This window comes from Tachypleus tridentatus, chromosome 7, assembly GCF_004210375.1.
Source record: "Tachypleus tridentatus isolate NWPU-2018 chromosome 7, ASM421037v1, whole genome shotgun sequence".
Taxonomy (NCBI): Eukaryota; Metazoa; Arthropoda; class Merostomata; order Xiphosura; family Limulidae; genus Tachypleus; species Tachypleus tridentatus.
Genome location: NC_134831.1, coordinates 154,906,086 through 154,927,922, shown reverse-complemented (window position 1 = coordinate 154,927,922; position 21,837 = coordinate 154,906,086). Strand labels below are relative to the sequence as shown.

The 21,837-nt window shown below is 34.9% G+C and overlaps 1 protein-coding gene across 2 annotated transcripts in view; it reads left to right on the top strand.

Moving 5' to 3' along the window:
- Positions 1 to 21,837, top strand: part of LOC143256959 (calbindin-32-like) — a 90,224-nt gene that overhangs the window by 17,265 nt on the left and 51,122 nt on the right. For both annotated transcript variants that reach the window (XM_076514886.1, XM_076514885.1), the window contains exon 2: positions 18,315 to 18,400. In XM_076514886.1, the coding sequence (XP_076371001.1) occupies positions 18,315 to 18,400 (86 nt within the window). The remainder of the gene's footprint in view (positions 1 to 18,314; positions 18,401 to 21,837) is intronic.

The following is a 21,837-nucleotide window of genomic DNA, read 5'->3' as shown; positions in this document are numbered from 1 at the left end:
ACTGATTTATCTTTCAGAGAATTGTAGTTATCGCATAAAAACAAAACGAAAACTATTCATAGCAGAAAATAATATGATTAGTAACTAACTGAAATCAAACATAAAGTAAAATAAACTCAAATTTATTTACAGCAAAATGATAAAAATTTATGAGTGCATAAAACACAAGACAACACAGAGTTGTCATTCAGAAGATGATGTGTTCTCTTGAGGTCCTGAAAAAAATCTGATTAAAATAAAAAACAACAAGATGATAATACAATAAAATATTAAGTAAGTTACAAACTTGTAACAAGCGAGTAACTTGTCAAAATTGTAATTCTAAGAACCTGTCAACATAGAAAGTTAGTTAACAGCTTAGTTACACACTGTTAGCTTATCAGGATAGAAGTTACCCCAAAACCTTGTTAGATATGGTAAGCTACTCAACATAGTAAATTACTCAAGAACCCTCTTTTACATCTCAACACAGTAAATAAATGACTCAACAGCACTGTTACACGCGGACAACTTACAAGTATAGTAAGTTACTCAAGAGCTTTGTCACAAGTAGGTAGCATATAAAATTAATAAACTGCTCAAGTGCTTTGTTATATGTGTATAAAGTATCAATCCGCTAAGTTTTCAAACGTCTTGTTAAGCGTGCATAAATTATCAAAACCCTGTTACATTATTGGTAATTTATTGGCTTATTACTTTATTCAATAGATTTTCCCCATGAGGGTAACTTAAATTCATAGTAGAATATTCAAGAGTATTATCACGCATGGGTAATTTATCAGCTTGGCAAGTCACTCAATTATTGTGTCGCGCCAAGGAACCTAAAAGTATAATAATGATACTCGATATACACTGCTGGCCAAAATCTTAAGGCCAATGAACATAAAGAAAAAATATGCATTTTGCGTTGCTAGACTTAACATATTTGAGTAGAGCTTCGAAAGATGAAAATAAGAAAAGGGAAAATAAAAATAAGAACAACTTTTTTAGCATTTAATAGGGAAAATGCGAATACTATGAAATTAGCTTAAATACTAGCTGGTCAAAAGTTTAAGACCATACTGAAACAAAGCGTTAATCGGTAAACACGTAACGAAATTTAGTCATTTGTTTTAAAGCATTAGCGTTGTCAACATCTCCCATTGACATTTCCTGCATGGCCAAGTGTGTTAAGGCGTTCGACTCATAATCTGGGGGTCGCGAGTTCGACACCAGGTCGCCCCAAACATGCTCGCCCTTTCAACCGTGGGGCGTTATAATGTACGGTCAATCCCACTATTCGTTTGTAAAAGAGTAGCCCAAGAGTTGGCGGTGAGTGTTGATGACTAGCTGCCTTCCCTCTAGTCTTATACTGCTAAATTAGGGAAGGCTAGCGCAGATAGCCCTAGAGTAACTTTGCGCGAAATTCAAAACAAACAAACAAACAAACATTTCTTGTGTTACATTGGATAAAAACATGGCAAAGGCTAAAAAGTTGACTGAGTATGAACGTGGCAGAATTGTCGAGATGCAAATGCAAGGTCTCTCTCAACATGCCATCGCTGGTGAGAAAGGGTGCAGTAAAACTGCTGCTGCAAATTCCTTAAAAGACCCTGAGGGATACGGAACGAGAATTTCAAGTGGTCGGCCCAAGAAACTTTCGCCAGTCTTGAGCAGGAGGATTCGACGGGTTGTCTAGCAAGACACCAGATCATCGTCGAACCAGATTAAGGCCCTTACGGATGCAGAATGCAGCTCAAGAACAATAAGACGGCATCTACGAGAGAAAGGCTTTCAAAACCGTAATCGTCTTCATAGGCCACTCCTCCTTCCACACCACGAAATAGCTCGGTTAAACTTTGCTGAGAAGCGCCAAACATGGGATGTAGAAAATGGACGAAGGTTTTGTTCTCTGATAATAAAAAATTAGCCTGGATGGTCCAGATAGCTTTCAAGAATATCTCACCGGAGACATTTTCTACACGACACAGTGGTGGAGGTCCCATCATGATCTGGGGTGCTTTCTCCTTCCATGGAACAATGGAGCTTCAGGTTATACAGGGGCGTCAAACAGCAGCTGGGTACATTGGCATGTTGGAGAGAGCATCCTTATTGACTGAAAGCCCTCGCTTGTGTGGAAATGGTTGGATCTTTCAGCAGGACAACGCTGCAATCCACAATGACCGCAGGACAAAGGACTTTTTCATGACGAATAACGATTTTTTTGGACCATTCAGCGTGTTCGCCCGAACTGAACCCCATTGAAAATGATTGGGGGTGTATGGCAAGGGAAGTCTATAGAAATGGACGTCAATTCCAAACAGTGCATGATCTTCGTGAAGCCATCTTCACCATTTGGAATAACATTCCAGCTAGCCTTCTGCAAACGCTTATATCGACCATGCCAAAGCGAATGTTTGTAGTTATTCGCAATGACGGCCTTGCAACTCATTACTGAGATCTTTTGTTGGGTATTTCATTCCCTGTTTAGGACTTCTTTTTGGTATGGTCTTAAACTTTTAACCAGCTAGTATTTAGGATAATTTCATAGTGTTCACTTTTTTCCTATTAAATACTAAAAAAGGTTTTTTTTTCCTTTTCTTATTTCATTTTTCGAAACTCCACTCAAATAAGTGGTTGAGTCTAACAACACAAAATGCATATTTTTTCTCTATGTTCATTGGTCTTGCGATTTTGGCCAGCAGTGTATTTCCTACACGTGGTACCACCAGAGTATGTTTACTCAAAAGTTTTATTACGCACGTGGTTGGTTTAAAAGTAGTAAAATACTCAAGAATCTTGTATCACAGCTGACTTAACGTGTCAAGTTACTAATTAACCTTGTCAGTTTTGGTTTGAATTTCGCGTAAAGCTACATGAGAGCTATCTGCACTAGCTGTTCCTAATTTAGCAGTATAAGACTAAAAAAAGGCAGCTAGTCTCACTAAACATGCTCGCCCTTTCAATCGTATGGGTGTTATGCTGTGACGGTCAATCCCACTATTCGGTGGTAAAAGAGTAGCCTGAAAGTTGGCTGTGGGTAATGATGACTAGCTCCTTTTTCTCTAGTCTTATACAGCGAAACTAGGGACAACTAGCATAGATAGCTCTAGTATATCTTTGCGCAGAAATCCAAATCACACCCATTTGTGTCAATTTTATTACACTATTAGTTTAGTGTATTTATTAAGAGTTCCTTTATTTCACTACTTCTAAAGTTCACATTTTTTGTCTTTCAGTTTAATAAGGATTAATGCGAATTTTACTGTATCTTGATTTCATTGTCTCTTCAAATTTCTTGTTATTTTGCAGATTCTATCTTCCTGTGTGCCAATAGTTCTATAACTGTTATATTAAAATAAAATGAATGTTAAAACTTCCTCGGAAAACTTAGAATAAATTTGTTTTTACCTTAGATGCATTAGTATTAGTTTAATGTGGAACATTTGTTCAATTTTCGAAATGTTAATTTTTACAGTGGCGGACCTTAACGTTTTTAAAACAAATTTGACTTTCTTGACTTCAAAATTTATTTGATAAATAATGGGAGTTTAAACATATTCTGTCATCTTGACCAGACCTGTATACTGTTAAGATTCTTTGTTTTATGGTGCATATCAGGGTTGGAAACTGTAAGGTGCTGAAAGACATACAGTCCAGAAAAAAGCTCTGACAGAAACACATTCATTTCAGAGAGTTGAATAATAAAATAAATTGAAAAATGTTAAATACAGATAACTAATATACTGTCTCGTACACAATTTGAGACTGGTGTTGCATGGTCGTGATTTAGATTGTGACATCTGGGAGTGTCAGGTGCACATTGGGACTCTTCCTTCCTCATGGCCTGTGGTTTTGAATGTTTCTACCTTCAGTTTAGTCGAAGTATTACTAATTTCTACTTTCTTTCTTGGTAGATGACAAAATATATTTATGAAGAATCAATTTACAAACATGAAGCCACTGTAGTCGAACCGTGACTGTTTGTAGTTTGTCGTACATGCAAGTGGACCTTTTCTTGCCACGTTTATGAGCTGAAATCAGTTTTTACTATTTATGTCACCACAATATCACTTATTGCGTCTATTTGAACAGGAAGTGTTGTTTTTGCACATAAAAATACGCCATTAAATTTAATTAGATATAAAATCCCTTTCAAAATAAATTAATTGTGCAACTGAATGTTGGTCTGCTCATTATTGAGTGGTTGTTGATAAAAATAACTTTAATTTAACTGTAGTTTCGTCTTTGTTCATCATGTACATAAGTTCTTTAAAGTACTTAGTGGCCTACTTCGTTTAATTTTTTTATAATAATCCATTAATCCATTTAAATATTATATCTGACATTATAGGTATATTTGCATAGTTGTATATGAATGTCGAACCGATGGTTCTTGGAACTAGGTACGCTATAGTCTAGGGGTTCCCAACCGGTGGGTCGCGAAGCCATGGCAGGGGGGTCGCAAAGCCTTGGCAGGGGAGTCGCGAAGCCTTGGCAGGGGAGTCGCGTAGCCTTGTTAGAAGTAGCTTGGGACAACATTAATTTTATTTCATCAATTACATTTTCATGCTCTTACATTTTTTGTTTCGGTGCAAAGCAAAACGTGTGCTACGTTAGTTCAATGTCATTAGGTGATATTATGGGTGTATGTATGCGTGCCTGTGAGTGAATGTGCCTGTGTGAATGTGTATGTGTCTGCAACTGTATGTATGTGTGTACTAGTGAGTAGCAAGTATGTGAGTGCACGCGCATGTACGTATGCTTGTGTGTCTGTTTAGCTGTGATTAAGTGTGTGTGTGCTCGCTGTCGACACGTGAGTCACATGTCCGTTGCTGATTGGTGGATGACGAATCGCGCGACTGGCCACGCTCCCTTCCCTCCCAATACTTACCACATCATTACTCTACCTGCACCCCCCACAAGTAGTCAGTGTAAGATCTACAGTTGCCAAAGCGTTCATTATTCAACATTTTTATTTTATTTTAACAAGGAGATAAGTAAGCAGTAGAGGTGAGTTGTGTCCATGGCTAAACGACGCAGATACTCAGAATGCTACCTCAACATTGGCTTCACCACTGTGCTCGCCAACGACGGCATCGAGAAACCACAGTGTGTTTTGTGCCATGCTGTCCTGAGTACAGAGTTAATGAAACCATCAAAACTCAAGCGTCATCTCGAGACGAAACATCCAGAACACGCAAAGAAGGGTTTGGATTTCTTCAAACGGCATGAACGGTGTCTTAAAAACCAAAGAATCGATAGAAGTGGGTCATTTCAGCAGCAGAGTGCAGCCGTAGTGGAAGCTTCATATGAGATTGCATTCGAAATTGCTAAACAAAAAAAAACTCACACGATTGGAGAAACACTTCTTAAACCCTGCATGATGAAAGCAGTAAATCTTATTCTTGGAGAAGCCAGTGCAAAGAAGATGCAGCATGTATCCCTGTCAAATAATACTACACAGAGGCGCATTTCTAAAATGTCTATGGATATGAAGGAACAGGTTTTGACTGAAATCAAGGGTTCCCCTTTGTTCTCCTTTCAGCTCGACGAGTCAACAGATGTAAGTTCATGTTCTCAGTTGCTTGTCTTCGTGAGATACATTAATTCAGGTGACATCAAAGACGAATTATTATTCTGCAGTGCACTTGAAACCACAACAAAAGCTGATGATGTCATGGAAAAAGTTTCAACTTTTTTTCAAGACGAAGATCTTCAATGGGGAAACGTGTGTGGGGTTTGTACGGATGGGGCACCGGCTATGCTGGGATCGAAATCAGGATTTCAGTCGAGAGTGAAGAAGCTAGCACCTCAAGCAAAGGGCATCCACTGCATGATTCACCGATATGCTCTTGCCAGTAAGACTCTCCCTGCCTCTCTGCAGGAAGTGCTTGAATCTGTAATCAAAATTGTAAATTATGTGAAGACTCAAGCACTCAACACTCGCCTATTCAAAGAACTATGCAAAGACATGAATGCTGACCACGAAGTCCTTCTCTTCTACACAGCAGTACGTTGGTTGTCGAAAGGAAACGTTATTAATCGTGTCTTTGAAATGAAAGATGAAATAAAACTATTCCTGGAGATTCAAGAAAGGAAAGATCTTGTAGCTCACTTCGAAGATGAAGCATGGAATAAAAGGGTTGTGTACCTAGCCGACATTTTTGACCAGCTGAACAAGCTCAATTTGAAGCTTCAAGGAAGGGAAACACATGTTCTCCTTTTTCAAGATAGTTTTCGGGCCTTTGTTTCCAAACTGCAGAACTGGCGTCGGAAAACCAATCTTGGAAACATCGCTATGTTTGAAAAACTTTGGGGAGTGACGGATGAGTCTCAGATCCAACTGGATCAGTTCCTCAAGGATGAGATTACCGAATATCTTTAGTCTCTAGAAAAGGAAGTCGAGCGTTACTTCCCTGAGCTATCACAAGAACAGGAGGCCCTGGTAAGAAATCCATTTTGTACTGAACTTGATGTATCTAGCATCCCAGATGATATCCAAGATGATTTTCTGGATCTAAGGAACGACTCTTCAGCTCTTGATCTCTTCAAGGTGAAATCCGTGACTCAGTTCTGGTGCGCTATTTATCAGTCATACTCCAAAGTTAGCATGATAGCTTTACGTGTCCTTGTTCCATTTGCTTCTACCTACTTGTGTGAGGCAGGATTTTCCACTCTTGTCAATATAAAAACAAAGAATAGGAACAGATTGGATGTTGGAGATGACATGAGACTGGCTCTAACAAACGCTCGGCCACGAATTTCAAAGCTTGCTGCTGAAATGCAACATCAGACATCTCACTAGCTGGGTTGGATAGCTGTTCAAACCTATGTTTATATTATTTTAAGAAATATGTGTTCTTTTTGTGAATTCAGGTTGGACCAATGTGATTCAATTTGCTAATAAATAATTACAGAATTTTTAAATATTTTTTTAGATGTTTCTTTCCCTCTCCTTTACAGAAAATAAAAGAAAAATTAAGCTGCTGATAGTAAGCCTTAAGTAGGGGGTCACATGGGTTTCAAACTTTTAGGTAAGGGGTCACGAGTGCCAAAAGGTTGGGAAACCCTGTATAGTCAGTATCGAGTTTATAACTTGATCATCTGTATTTCTGAAAAATTCGTCCATGCAAGATAAGCATACTCTACTACTGGATGAACGTGTGTACTTTTTATATACTTTAGTATATTTTTTGTCTTTGCTTTTCTGTTGTTTCCAGTCAAAAGTCGTACATAACTGGCTCTTTGCCATATTTCTGCTTTCACGGTACTTACATGTTTCGTCCATTTAATTTTCGAATCAATATTTGTGTAGCTACCAGGAGAAGAGTTCCATTTAGGTTTAGTTTCGATGATTGTTTGCTTATTTAACAAAACTGTATGGATTGTTTGTTTGTTTTTGAATTTCGTGCAAAGATATACGAGGGCTATCTGCGTTAGCCGTCCCTAATTTAGCAGTGTAGGACTAGAGGGAAGGAAGCTATTATCACCACCCACTGCCAACTCCTGGACTACTCGTATACCAATGAACAGTGGGATCGATCGTCACATTACCAGCCCTCATGACTGAAAGGGCGAGCATATTTGATGCGACATGGATTCGAACCTGCAACCCTTCGGTTACGAGCCGAGCTCCTTAACCACCTGGCCATGCCGGGCCGTGTATGGATTGTAAGGCTTGGGTTTTAGGAACATTGATTTTTATTCTGCATTTATTGTTAAACTATTTTATGTGATTTAGAAATGGTTGTAGATTAGTAGCGGCTACGTCTGGACTGTTTTAAATCTTCCTATTAGTCACATCAGCAGCAAACTGTGAAAAATAGAATTTTGATATGCTAATGACATTTCATTCATATACGCGATGAACATGAGTGGGCTGACTACCTCTTCTTGCGGTACATCAGCCTCAAGAGTAAAATATTCTCAGTAGGTGCCACCAGATTAGCTATAGCCTGTTTATCTTCGAGAGACTTGGAAAGCCAGCGAATGAATAATATCACTCGTTACTTTCATTCTGAACATTTGTAACCTTAGTTTATTATGTCATACGCTGTCCAAAGCTTTCTTCTTAAAAGAGCAAACAACAGTGCGTTCCTTCTGATTAAATCTATTAATTGCTGTGTTTTTTTAAATCGTACTAAGCAATTTGCAGTTTATCTGCATTTTCGAAAACCCTTTTGTGTTTCTGGTTACTTTGATGAAAGTTCTAAATGTGCTGACAGTCCTTTACTAATAATTTTTTTAAAGAAATATACCTATGCAATTGGTTAGGCTAATAGGTCTGTAGATCTCTGGTTTGTTCGATAGTTTTTCTCTTTTTCAAGAACAATAAAAACTTTGATCACTTCCAATTAGCTGATACATCCGGAATTAAGCAACGCGTTGAGAGTTATAAAGAGTGCTCGTTCAGTCGTCGAGGTATATTGTATACCATCTTGTCCTGGTGCTTTGTTTTTAACCTTTTTAGTGCCATAGTATCATATTTTTCGATATTTTCTACACGTAAAACAAATGATGTGACAAAGAAAAGATGTAAAAATATCTTTATTTTCGTTTATGAAATTGTTAACTTGTTTTAACTCTAGGTTCATTTGGTGTTTGAAAAGTATTTTGCAAATATTTTTTGAAAGTCTTAGGTTTTTGAGTGTTAGTGTAAGCATGTGTTTTACTGTGCATGTGGAGAATATCTGTTTATTTGAAAATTTTTATTTGATCCAAAACCTTTTGGATCCATTTGGATGTCTAAATTCGGGCAGTAGTTACCTCATCCTTTTGTTTCTAACATATGTTATTTCATTTCTTTCACTGTTTCTAAGAGCGTTTAGTCATCTTTTTCTTTGTAGATTTCTCGTGTTCGCTTATGTTTTCGGAAATTTTCTGCGTTTTTGTATTGTATTAATGATTTGGTCTCGTAGTCTCCAAGGAAAGTAGTTTCTGTAGTATGTTTGAGAATACTGCTTCAATTTAGGCAGTCCATGATTATTATTGCAGTACTTTCACGGCCTTCCGGACACTCTGAGGCTATCCATTAGTGACGAAGCGTGTTTGCTAATTAACCGCGAACTGAAAAATATCTCACCTCAGATATAAAAGTCCAACTAAGCTTCTTAGCACTTCAACAGCTAACCAAAAACCTATACCACCCTCTGAGAAGCTAAACCTAAACAAAATGCTCCCTGGACAATGACAAATCATATTCTGAGTGCCACTGATTTGTCTTGTAGGCCTATATACGGTCTGCAAGATTTAAATATCAAAACAACTGCAGCAAACTTCAATATTGAAAATGATTTTCAGCAATAATAATAGCACTTGCTGGTAGGTGTTTGTTTAGTATTTCTTGCTGTTTTGACCAGTTAGTCCTTCTATAATCAAATATATGGTAGCTTATGATTTGATATGAGATTGAAGTCACACCAGATTGGTAGATAGTCGCTATCCAAATCACCATATATGGTAAAAGAAACAAGACCATTTACCAATGAGGATAAGCATGTACATAATTCTAACATATCACTAATATTATTTTCTGCATAGTTAGTATGTGGCTGAATAATGCCATTTAACCAGCTACTGTCTGTTTCTTTTATGAAGTCGAACGATTTTCTACCACTTTTATTGGTAGCTGCACATCCAAATACTTGATATGATAATAATTATTAGTTTTTTATTATTTTACAAAAAATTTACTGTATAGATATATCGTCAGATAGTAAAATGGATCCTCTAATCTCAGCCAGCGTTTGAATCTTGTTTGACCCGAAAATATTAGGTTCCATTTGAATCTCTTCTTCCCTCCATGACAAAGCTGTCTCACTCTCAGTCGGATCCTTTTCTGTGGCTATGTCTGTGGCTGAATTCCCAAGTATTTCTACAATTTGAATTATCTTAGTTTAACTGTGCACACAGTCCTGCACTTATACAAAGGTCCTTTACATACACACATTGGTATATATGTTTTTTGGAAAAAAAATTTACAAGTAAAACACATTTTTGCTACCCGAAATATAATCTCTTTCGAAATGAAGTTTTCTATTGCAGCATCATAAAATTTCAAACCTAGGAATCTCAAATTATCAGAATTTTGCAAGTACGCATTTTGCAATTAGTATTTTGTTTCCTTTTTTTGTCGTTAAACACAGCTACATTACAGGGTATTTGTGCTGTGCTAACCACGGTTAAAATCAAGCCGAGTCTTTAGCGTTATAAGCCTTCAGACTACCCGCTGAGAAACTGATGAGATATAGTTTTTAATTATAACAAAAGAGCAAACCCCAATTTTTAAATTCCTTTTTAACAAGCCATAAAACATCCAGTGGCACAGCAGTATATCTGCGGACTTACAACGTTAGAAACCGGATTTCGATACCCATTGTGGGTAGAGCATAGATAGCCCATTGTGTACCTTTGTGCTTAACGTTGTGCGCAAATAAAAAAAATCAATCACTTATAGAGTCTCTATTAGTTAGTTTAGTACCATAAATTTTAGATTTCTGTCTTAACAAAGCAAGTGGTCTGATTTGTTTCAAATTTCGAACAAAGCCACACGAGGGCTATCTGCGCTAACCGTCCCTAATGTAGCAGTGCAAGACTAGAGGGAAGGCAGGTAGTCATCACAACCCCCCGCCAACTCTTGGGCTACTCTTTTACCAACGAATAGTGGGATTGATCGTCACTTTATAACGCCCTCACGGCTGAAAGGGCGTGCACGTTTGGTGGGACGGGGATTCGAACCCGCGACGTTCGGATTGCGAGTCGAGTGCCTCAAACACCTGGCCATGCCAGGTCATCTGGAAATGACGATACAATGGATAGTTAATTAAGAATAACAAGACAGAATACTGAAAGAGAACTAGAATAAAGAGCTATAAAATTTAGAAGAAATAGATAAAATTAAAAGAAGAACGAAAAGCAAGAGCCATAACATTATTAAAGAAAAGAAATGTAAATTTTAAAGAAGTCCAAAAAAAAGAGACAGGAATCTAAAAACAGGTCTTAAGATTTACAGAAGAATTTTGAACAGAAACAACATTTATTACAGGTATAATCGAGTATACAAAAGAACACCGGTGAAGTCAGAATAATTATTTCAATGCCAAAATAAAACACCTATAAATTACATTAGTAAATGTGAGGATCAAACCAACTACAACTCGGTATTTCTGTGATTAAGAATTTGACCCTCAATAATTGAATAAGATAATCTGTTTTCTTTACTTCTCTTTGCACACGTTCATCATGGCCAGGTGGTTAAGGCACTCGACTCCTACTCTGAAGGTCGTGGGTTCGAATCCCCGTCACACCAAACATGCTCGCTCTTTCAACCGTGGGGGCGTTATAACGTGACGGTCAATCCCACTATTCGTTAGTAAAAGAGTAGCTCAAGAGTTGGCAGTGGGTGGTGATGACTACCCGCCTTTCCTCTAGTCTTACACTGTTAAATTAGGGACGGCTAGGACAGATAATCTTCGTGTAGCTTTGCGCGAAATTCAAGACAACCCAATTTACACATCTTCTGTGCTATCTATCACTGCATAACTTTTTAGATTACAAGAGACACAATACAACTTATGGTTATGATGGAAATGTTGTATGGGAAGCATACTGAACAAATTGTGAAATAATTTCCAAAATAGATGATATAATAGAGAATTATTCATCTTTCTGTTCATTTAAAAGGACCACCGTAATTAACATTAAGCAACATACCAGCTGAGAGCTGTAACAACTTCTAAACATTGGTGGCTGCCTTATCAAGCAGATTTGGAGTGTCATATCAGAATAAAATTTCCAAGACACAGTTTAGGCACAGAAAAGAAAAAAGGACGATTGTTTAGCCAATCTAGCAGAAGATGCGGAAAGTACTGCAATGTTGTATTATACATATTCTCGACAAAGATAATGGATTTTTTGGTTTATGAACCAAATCATAAATATCATCGGGGATGAAGATATGCGAATAAGACTAAAACACAGTAGATGTATATTTTTAGAGGAAGCTCTCCAATTGTTTATGGAACTTGAAAGAATTGAAGTTGCAGATAAACAAGTAAAAGCACCATTCAGGTATTATAGTATCATTAGATGATTAAAAATCAAATCTTTAACTCCTGATGGAAAGTTAGGAGAAATCAAAAGATTAATTTATTGTTTCCCCGAAAGGAAAGAAATAATCCAAAGGGTAGCACGTGTTTCAGATATAACATTAAATATTATATTGTCAAGAACTGCAGACAAATTTCTCCAAAAAAAAAAAAAAATATCCCTACAGTTGACGGAATAATGGATCTGCTATAACTGTGGAACATATGAACACTACAACTGAGACTGTGGCTAATCAACAGAAACTTTGAGAGTGAGCACAGACCTCAAACAGATCCAAGGAGCAATAAAGAGCTAATCAGATACGAGAAACAGGAATTATCTGGACTTAATAGACGAAGTTCAGTTGTGAATACTCCACTTGTTCCAGTTGAGATAAAGAGCTTATTATCTGAAGAAACGAGTCCATTAGTCGATGGATCCATTTAGGAGAAGTCTTATAAGATATTGATTGTTTTGTGTGAAGCTTGAATGTCATAAATCTCCAGCAAGAAAAATGTTGAAAGCTACTCTCTCAGTGGGAACTTTATCTAATTAACATGATGCGTGGATAACTGACACCGACGAAGACTGTAAGCCTAGAATAGGTTGAGTTCATGTGAAAATTTGGATGCAAGGTAAGAATACTTCAAATAGTTTTACAGTATATGACGAAGAATTCTCTATGCAATACAAGATAGTTTCCATACTAGAGGTTAAAGATTAATTATCAAGAAAGAGGGCAGTTATTATATTTACAAGAAGTGAAGCACGCATACTGGGACTTCTTAGAAATAACATTATATCTAGTGAAAGTGCATGATAGTATCAAATGTTCTGATTTGTCCTAAAGAGCTCATTTAGAAAAACTATTTTGAATCGGATATTCTTATTTTTTAGAAAAATTAAAATGTCATCACTGGGCCAAATCAGCAACGAACTATGAAATTCGATTCAAGTCTTGGTAGAACGTTGAAAGATATGAATATTTACAATGTGTACAAGTAGTATTTCTACATCTCAAAAATGTGGAGTCTATGTCAAATCTTCACAGAAATGGAACTTATTACTGCACTACCAAGAGGTGTATGTCTGGAGTTATGAAGATCTTACAAGTAATCAATATCATAGAGTACATAAATTATTCATAGAATATAAAGAAACATTCTTCAGAAAAATAATGATCTCTTAAGATTGATACTGGAGTCACAGCCTTAATACATAAGTTGACCAATCAAAATCCAATTGTAAAACAGGCTGAGACTCTGAGAGAGATAAAAACCGTAAAATAACATGGAGTACAAAAACCGAGTATTAGTTCTATTGTACTCGTGAAAAATGAGGGTGGATCCATAAAGATATAGTTAGGCTATTAGAAGGAGGGTGCACACTTAATGCAAGGACTGACTCTAGTCTGAATGCTTTATTTGTGTGAAAATAATTTTCTACATTGTACCTGAAAAGCGTAAAGATAGCCTTTATTGCAGGAAATAGGTTATGGTAATTTGTTGTTGTTGTATTTGTGTTATGTATTACAGTTATTAAAATTGAATGACAAACAGAACGTGTTTTCTCTCTGGAATATCCTGTAAGTTCATAAGTTTCTATTCAGAGGACATAATAAAATGAAAGACTTTCAATAAAGTTTACGTAGAGCAAATCAAAGAGAACATTGAGATAATTTCCTTGAAGTATAAAATAGTTCATTGACAGCTGTTTCCTGGGGCAGATTTTTCAGTGTAGAGGGAATGTACAAAGATACAACCAAGATTGAACGTGATAAGCACTATTCAGCATCAGAGAACCATTATTATAAATTATATAATAATGGTTAAACAATTAATAATTTACATACAAAAATTTTACAAACTCACAAACAATATTCAGTTTTCTATCTGGTCTGGAACTGAGTATTTTATCAACGGTCCAGGTTCACGACAAGAGAATTTATTCTGAGTTGATATTGTTACACTTCGCTTGAGCTAGCTAGCTGTCTATTATTGGCTGGCCTCACGCTGTTATAAGCTGACATTTTACTGACGAAGATATTTAATGTCCTCGTAGAAATATTAACAACTGAGGTTAAGTGGTTTGTAACGTTCAAAATATACAAACTTTCCTGAATAAATCCCTGTAGTTTCCTATTAATAAGCGTTTATCGTAATTATAGCTCCTGAGGTTTTTATAGTAGCAAACTAACAGTATTATTCTCTATCTTGGCAGGTGGATTACTAATCTTTAGACGATATTTTCAAAAGTTAAGTTGGCCCAACAATATTTGAAGATACGCTAGTGTTTTCGTAAAACATATATACTGTTGATTCTTACTCTCGAGAATCTTCTAAAATTTAGAGAACAGGCGTGACTTGTGCAATACACAGTTAACAATAAAAGTTATATACATTTTTAAATATATATATATTAAACTAAAACAAACATAGATATTAAAATAATAATAAATCTGTTACAGAAAACACCACAAAAGATAAAACAGTGCATTATCTGTTTTGGATGCTGGTAATTTGTAACAATATAGTGTAAATTATGCTAAATGCTCTGTCTACAAAGGAAATCACAATGGCAATTATAGCAGTGTGTGATGGAGGACACTTGAGAGAGTTGCTGTCAATATGCTTGGACCTTTAGGATAGGTTAAAAGTAGAAGCAGAAACTCCAGTAAAGAAGCTTGGTTTGAGAATAAATTTTTCAAGACTTGAAATGTTATAGAACTTCACTGCGATTTCCTGTTTGTGGAGATGTGTTAAATCCTGAGATGTACTAAAACCAGAACAACAGACCTTGATCAATCTTTTCATAAGAAGATTTTGTGATACAATTATACATTTTTAAATTATTTCCCATTTAAGTGGATGAATTTAAGAAAATATAGGTTCAAACTCTTCTACTTTTATTTCTGGGCGAATGAAGTGTAATAAATGAAGCTATACGTAAGACATCAGTATCGATAATGCTTGAGGTTTCTGTAGTCATCCTAAGGACAGTTACTCAGTAGAGTCTTAAGCAGAATAAACTGAGAGACTACGGAACAACAATGATGCCATGCATGATTGTACCTAACAAAACCTAATTCAATTAGTAATAAAATGAAAAATCACTATGTTGTAAATTATGGTAAGACTAAATTTTAACATTATGATACGCTATAACTGTTCACTCTACGCCATAAGAGTTTTTCTAGTTGTTGAATTTCCCAACAAATTTCTAGATGGCTAGCTGCACTGTTCAACCCCAATTTAGAAGTGATAGACTGGCTAGAGAAAAGGTAGCTAGTCAACAGCACACAACATCATCTCTTGAGCTATCTTTTGCCAATGAATAGTGGGGATTGCGCATCATATTATAATAGCTCTATAATTGAAAAGGGCGAACGTATATGATGATAGGATTCAGACCTGCGACACACAGGTTTCGAGTTGAGTGCCAGCTAAGTCATCTCCAACCTACACATCGCTGCAAGACAGTATAAACATTGGAGTTAGGAGAAGGATCTAATGTTGTATTGAAGAGAATAAACCATATAAAACACTCCAAAACCATCAAATAACACATTTAATTCGTTAATCTAATTTTATTAGGACAAAGCGTGCTGACATTAATTTTAAATAACTATTTGGATCTGGTACTGAGACAAAATGCTTTGGTCGAATGGTACCAGTACTGGTACTTATAGGGTTAATTATCTGCTTGTTAAATTTAGGATTCCCAGTTCCATTTGGCTTACGGATCCAGTTACAGCAAAACAAAATAAATATATTACAATATTTTAACCAAGTAGTAATCAGCCTAAAGTTAAGTACCAAATGCAATAATTTTCTTTGTGCTATTCATGGTTGTAATCATCCAATGCATCATGAAAAAACAATTTAAGAATGCTAATATAGACATTATTCACATTCTATTCGCTATTTATTCATATATGAGTAACCCAAGAGTTTGTAGTGGGTGCTGTTGACCGTTTTCCCTCTAGTCTATCAGTTCAAAATCAGGAATGGCTATGTATATAATACTAAAGAATAACAAGGAACTTTGTGGTACGTATAAGTCGTCCCATCTATTAAATCAAACTCCAAACTAAAACCTATAATGCCAATCCTTATTTTTAAATGTTTTGAAGCTTTTTCTTAAACTCCCATAAAGTATTTGCTCTTACCACATCTGAGAAAAAACTGTTCCAAAGGCAATCACGCTGTTAGAACAAAATAGGCTTGTGTTAGCAGGGGAGGAGTCATCTTACCATTCTAACTATTATACAAATGATGATGAGAGTCAAAACACTATAAATTTTAATCACTTCATTCAGATACTTTCTAACTATTCTTTTTTAAAGAGAAAACAAAATGAATGACTTTAAGTTATTGTTAGAACTCTTCTAATATCATTTCCGTCAATTCAATGCCAACTCTGACATAAGGAACCCAAGACTGAATACACTACCTCATATATAACCTGGTCAACAACATATACAACGAAATTATAGTCTTTTTACATTATATTTAATACTTCTAGAGATACAACTTAAAATACTATTTGTTCTACCGTTATCAACAGTACAATGCATGAATGGCTTGAGAGCTTGATAAACCAGAAAGATCGTTTTCTTCCATAATACTGTAAAGTTTATTTCCAACAGAACCATACTCATAAATCAATGCACCCAGTGGCACAGCAGACTCACAACATTAGAAACTTGATTTTGATACTCATGGTTGGCGAAGCACAGTTAGCCTATTGTGCAGCTTTGTGCTTAACTACAAAAAAACAAATGATTCAAATTATAATACCATACATGCATTACTTTCCTTACATTTATTATAATTAAAAGCTACCTCTCATTATTTGCCCAACTTACAAATTAATCAAAATCCTTTTGTAAAGCAGCATAACCGTCATTAAAGCCAGCCACACTAAAAGCTTTAATTTCATCATCAAATTCAGATCATCTATTTACTATGTTATTGATTTAACTCGAAAAGAGCAAAGGTTCTTATAATGAATCCTGAACTATCCCACTTGTGACGTTAATCCAGTTTGATTGAACATCATTTATAACAACTTCTGCTTTCGCTCATCCAATCAGTTTTTATTTAATAAGCCATTCTATCCTCCACATATACAGACACAGTATTTTTTTAAAATGTAGATTTTATATGTTCTAAATATAAATTCCCATTTGAAAGTTTCATGATTTCAAGTTCAGAAGGCAATAAAATGTGGAATATTTGCAGGAGGGTCGGTGCTTTTGTAAGGCACCGTATTTTCCCTATAACTACTTTGCTCTAAAATTCTGAAGAATTAGATTAATGTCCTGTAAGAATATCCTCCAGTTTGGTGGCATATTAAGTCGAGTAGTCAGAAATACACTGAATCGTGTATATAAGTGTTAAAGATGTTGTACATTGCATTATGATTTGTATGTGTCGCATCTCACCTCTGAGCGAGTAAACTGTTCGTATAAAGTTAGGTTAATCCTTTGTATTTTAAGTTAAATTTCAACAAATTTAAAGATTAGTCTTTAACTACTTCGTGTAATATGTGTTAAAATGGTAAACTGAAAAGAAAGAATAAATTGGAAATCATTCATTATGTACTGTTTTTGTTATACGCTTTAATCAGTATGTGTGTATTATATACAACTGACAGTTCACTTAAGTTTTTGTTATATTCTGCAATATGTCTGTATTATATACAACTGACAGTTCACTTAAGTTTTTGTTATATTCTGCAACATGTCTGTATTATATACAACTGACAGTTCACTTAAGTTTTTGTTATATTCTGCAATATGTCTGTATTATATACAAGTGACAGTTCACTTAAATTTTTGTTATATTCTGCAATATGTCTGTATTATATACAACTGACAGTTCACTTAAGTTTTTGTTATATTCTGCAATATGTCTGTATTATATACAACTGACAGTTCACTTAAGTTTTTGTTATATTCTGCAATATGTCTGTATTATATACAACTGACAGTTCACTTAAGTTTTTGTTATATTCTGCAATATGTCTGTATTATATACAACTGACAGTTCACTTAAGTTTTGTTATATTCTGCAATATGTCTGTATTATATACAACTGACAGTTCACTTAAGTTTTTGTTATATTCTGCAATATGTCTGTATTATATACAACTGACAGTTCACTTAAGTTTTTGTTATATTCTGCCAAGAAAATGAGAACACGTTAACTTATTACCAATAACTGTATCCTTTTGTTGTTTAGGTAATGGTTATATTGAAGACCAAGAACTTGATAATTTTCTAAGAGAATTTGTGTCAAGTGTCAACACTAGTGATATTGGACCAGAGGTAAGAAGCACGTCCCAAATATGGAATAGATTGGCAAAGAAAACACTTACTGTGTAACGAAAGTTTGAATGCCTAACAAATTCAATGTATTAAAATAACTAGAAATTCCTTCTCCATAGACAAATAAAATGGACATTTTCACTCTCTCAAAAGGAATTAAAATCGCGTTTCAAGATATATAAATATCCTTATTGTTTCAGTAATTCCTAACCACATGTATGAAGATAACTAATAATTCTTATTGCACCAATAAGTACATATCTCATGTATTGACATAAATATTTATTTTCACCAAGTTAATAAACCAATTTTCCTATTTGTATATAAAAAAGCTATTTGCTTTAATTAGAATCAAAGAAGTGTAAATTCCTTACTTCACTAGCCTGTTACTTTTCCTATTATAGTAATTTATCTATATCTAGATAGAATAAAACTAATCGCTTGTAAAATTCTGAATCCAATAAATTTTAGATAAAATAATTTCTAAGCCTCAGGATGTGCTGTTTGTATGGGTTAACTTTTAAAAACTTAATAGGTTCTAATCTTTATTTCCAATATTTATTAAAACAAAATACTGAAATTAGCATCAAAAACACATTGTACTTTATTGTACTTTATTTCGAGTTAAGGTAAGCGAAATGTACCTAAAACGAATCAGAGATAATTCATGTCTCATCTTTACAATTCTGACACAATTCGTAGTATATCGAGTAATGCAGCCATTTTTTAAAAGTGTCAAACATAGTGCCCACATGTTCAAAATGTAGCATTACAGTGAGAATGTGTTGGAACAATACTTAAAAAGTTAACAAATTTGTTCAAATGAAGCATGAATTTAGTTGAACATCCTAAATAAAGTAAAAATCACAATAAAGCCACAAATTAAACTATTTTTATCCAAAGCTATCAAGCGTTTGACATCAAATTTCAAACACAAATCTAATTATCATTTAAAATGATCTGTTAAGCATATCTGAAATACCAATCAAACACTTCTGCTTCCTTTCTTAATTTTTACATAAAAAAAAGATTTAGTTGTTAGGTATCATTTAAAATAACTCTAACATTCTACATGGCTATTCGTGGTCAGTATGCAACAGTTGATAGCCGTAAAGGTGAAAGAAAGGGGCCAATAACTATAAACAATCTATTTTCTGGATATAAATAAACATTTGCAACATGTTAAGACATTTTACACAGACATACGCACACATATGATTAATAGTCACTTAATCACAGGAAACATATTAAGTATACCATTTTATTTACTAAAGTGTTTTTGAAATTCATTGCAAATAAAAGAAACTTTATTAAGAATATATTAATAGTAACAAGGCTTATTTTTATTATACATAAGCATATATAAAACTAGAAATAGCTAATATAATGTCTGTTATTTCTAAAAAGATTTGTTTGCCCTAATCTCCCACTACAGCCCAAACCACAGCTGTAGAAGTAAATGTGTTTAAATTTTCAGTTAAAATTAGAGTATTAATATATCAAGGAACAAGTGAGAACAAACATGTAGGATTATTAAATAAAAAGATAAATACTTGAAAATTCCAAAAAAACACTTTAGTGATGTACATAGATACTACATACATGCACATCTTCGGTCTGGTATGGCCAGATGGTTAGGGTGCTCGAGTTATACTTTAAGAAGTACAAGTTCGAATTCCTGTCACACCAAATATGCTCACCCTTTCTGCCGTAAAGGAAATACAATGTGACAGTTAATTCCACTATTTTTTGGCAAAAGAGTAGCCTAAGGATTGGCGGTGGATGAGTATGACAGGCTCCCTTCCCTTTAGTTTTTACACTGTTAAATTAGGGACGGCTAGCATACATAACCCTCGGTAGCTTTGCGTGAAATTCAAAACAACCAAAGATAGCAACTTATTTTAAACTGTTCCCAGTTATGACCTAGAAATAATGCTGTCAAGATAGAGTTGTTATATGCATGTTTATACCATACATATTTAAAGTTTTAACTTTTGTTTCTAATTTCTTTTAAAGTATATTTCTGATAGCTTAAGTTAAAACTGACAAAACTGTTTTTGGTTCTCCAGAAACGTAGTCTTGTGGTTTGCTAATCTAGACTTTTTCTATATTCTTGTTTTGCTTACTCAGAGAGCTAATTCTGTAAGTCACTAACTTGAAATTCATGTGTGAAAATAAATCTGCTCACTCAACTGTCAAAAGCGATAAAATATCTAAACTAAACTAAACTAAACTAACGTGGCAGGGGTTCAGTTTAGAGAGAGAGAAATCCGAAGAGTTCTCTCTCCAACTGGGGTGTTCAGGAACTTTGTAGTTCCTCTTCGTCCCCTTTCGTGGATTGTTATTAGGATTAAGTGGTGGGTTTTTTTATTATTATTTTAATAAATTAATTATCGTTATTATTCTTGACTTTTGGGTGGGGAATGTCTCACTAAATGGTCTTTTGGGTGGAGGCAAAGGTAGCAGTGGAAAGAAGGAAAGGTCGGGACCTGTCTCGAAAAGAAAAAGTTGGGTAGATGTGAACATGAATGTAATTCATTCAAGTTCAGATCAAATCAAACGGCCCGACTCTGGGTCTGGCAAAAAGGTTGCCTGGGCTGGGATCTAGAAATCCAATGCCTGAAGATTTTGATGTGGGGAAACGGAGTACCCTGAGAAAACCCACTTTCACACGACAGGCGCCGAAAGTTTTGCCTGTCGTGTGCCCTGTACCTGAAAAAAAAGGAATTCATGTTAATAACATAGTTTTATGTATTTAGACTCTTTGTTGAGTGGATTGTGATTCTTGAAATATGTTGTATGGTGATATGTATTTTGTTGGTGCACTTGATAATTTGTGTAGTGATGCCGCTAGTTTGTTTCTGTTTTCTGCTTTTCGATAATATTTCATAGAAAGTTCTGTCATTCTATCTCTTATGGTTGGTAAATTACTAATTTGGTGTAGATAATTTGTTGGTGTAAAAGATGGTAAACTGAATGCGGATTTTAATATTCTGTTTTGTTGCACTTGGATTTTTTGGAGTGTGTTGTTTGACATGTTGTATGTTACTTGACATCCGTTCTCTATTAGTGGACGGATGTAAGCCTTGTATATTTGTATAATGGTGTTCGGTGCGCATTTAGATTGTTTACCAGTTATAGTCTTTAGATATGAAATCCTTTTTCTTATTGATGAGTGTATATTGTTTATGTGTTTTTTCCATGTTAGTTTTGTGATAAAATATCTCTACTCAGTTTCCCTTTCAAATTAGAACTCACACTTTCCATCCAAGGGTGTTTATGGCTTGGAAAACATTTCTGACATTTTACTTTATTCGTTATGTAGTTTAGTCACATCATAGGTTTTTGAGTGAAAATTGTCTTTTATTTTTAATTTGTTATTTTAAGTTTGCATTTTAAGTTGCGTTCAATGTGTTCCTACTATTCAGTTTATATTA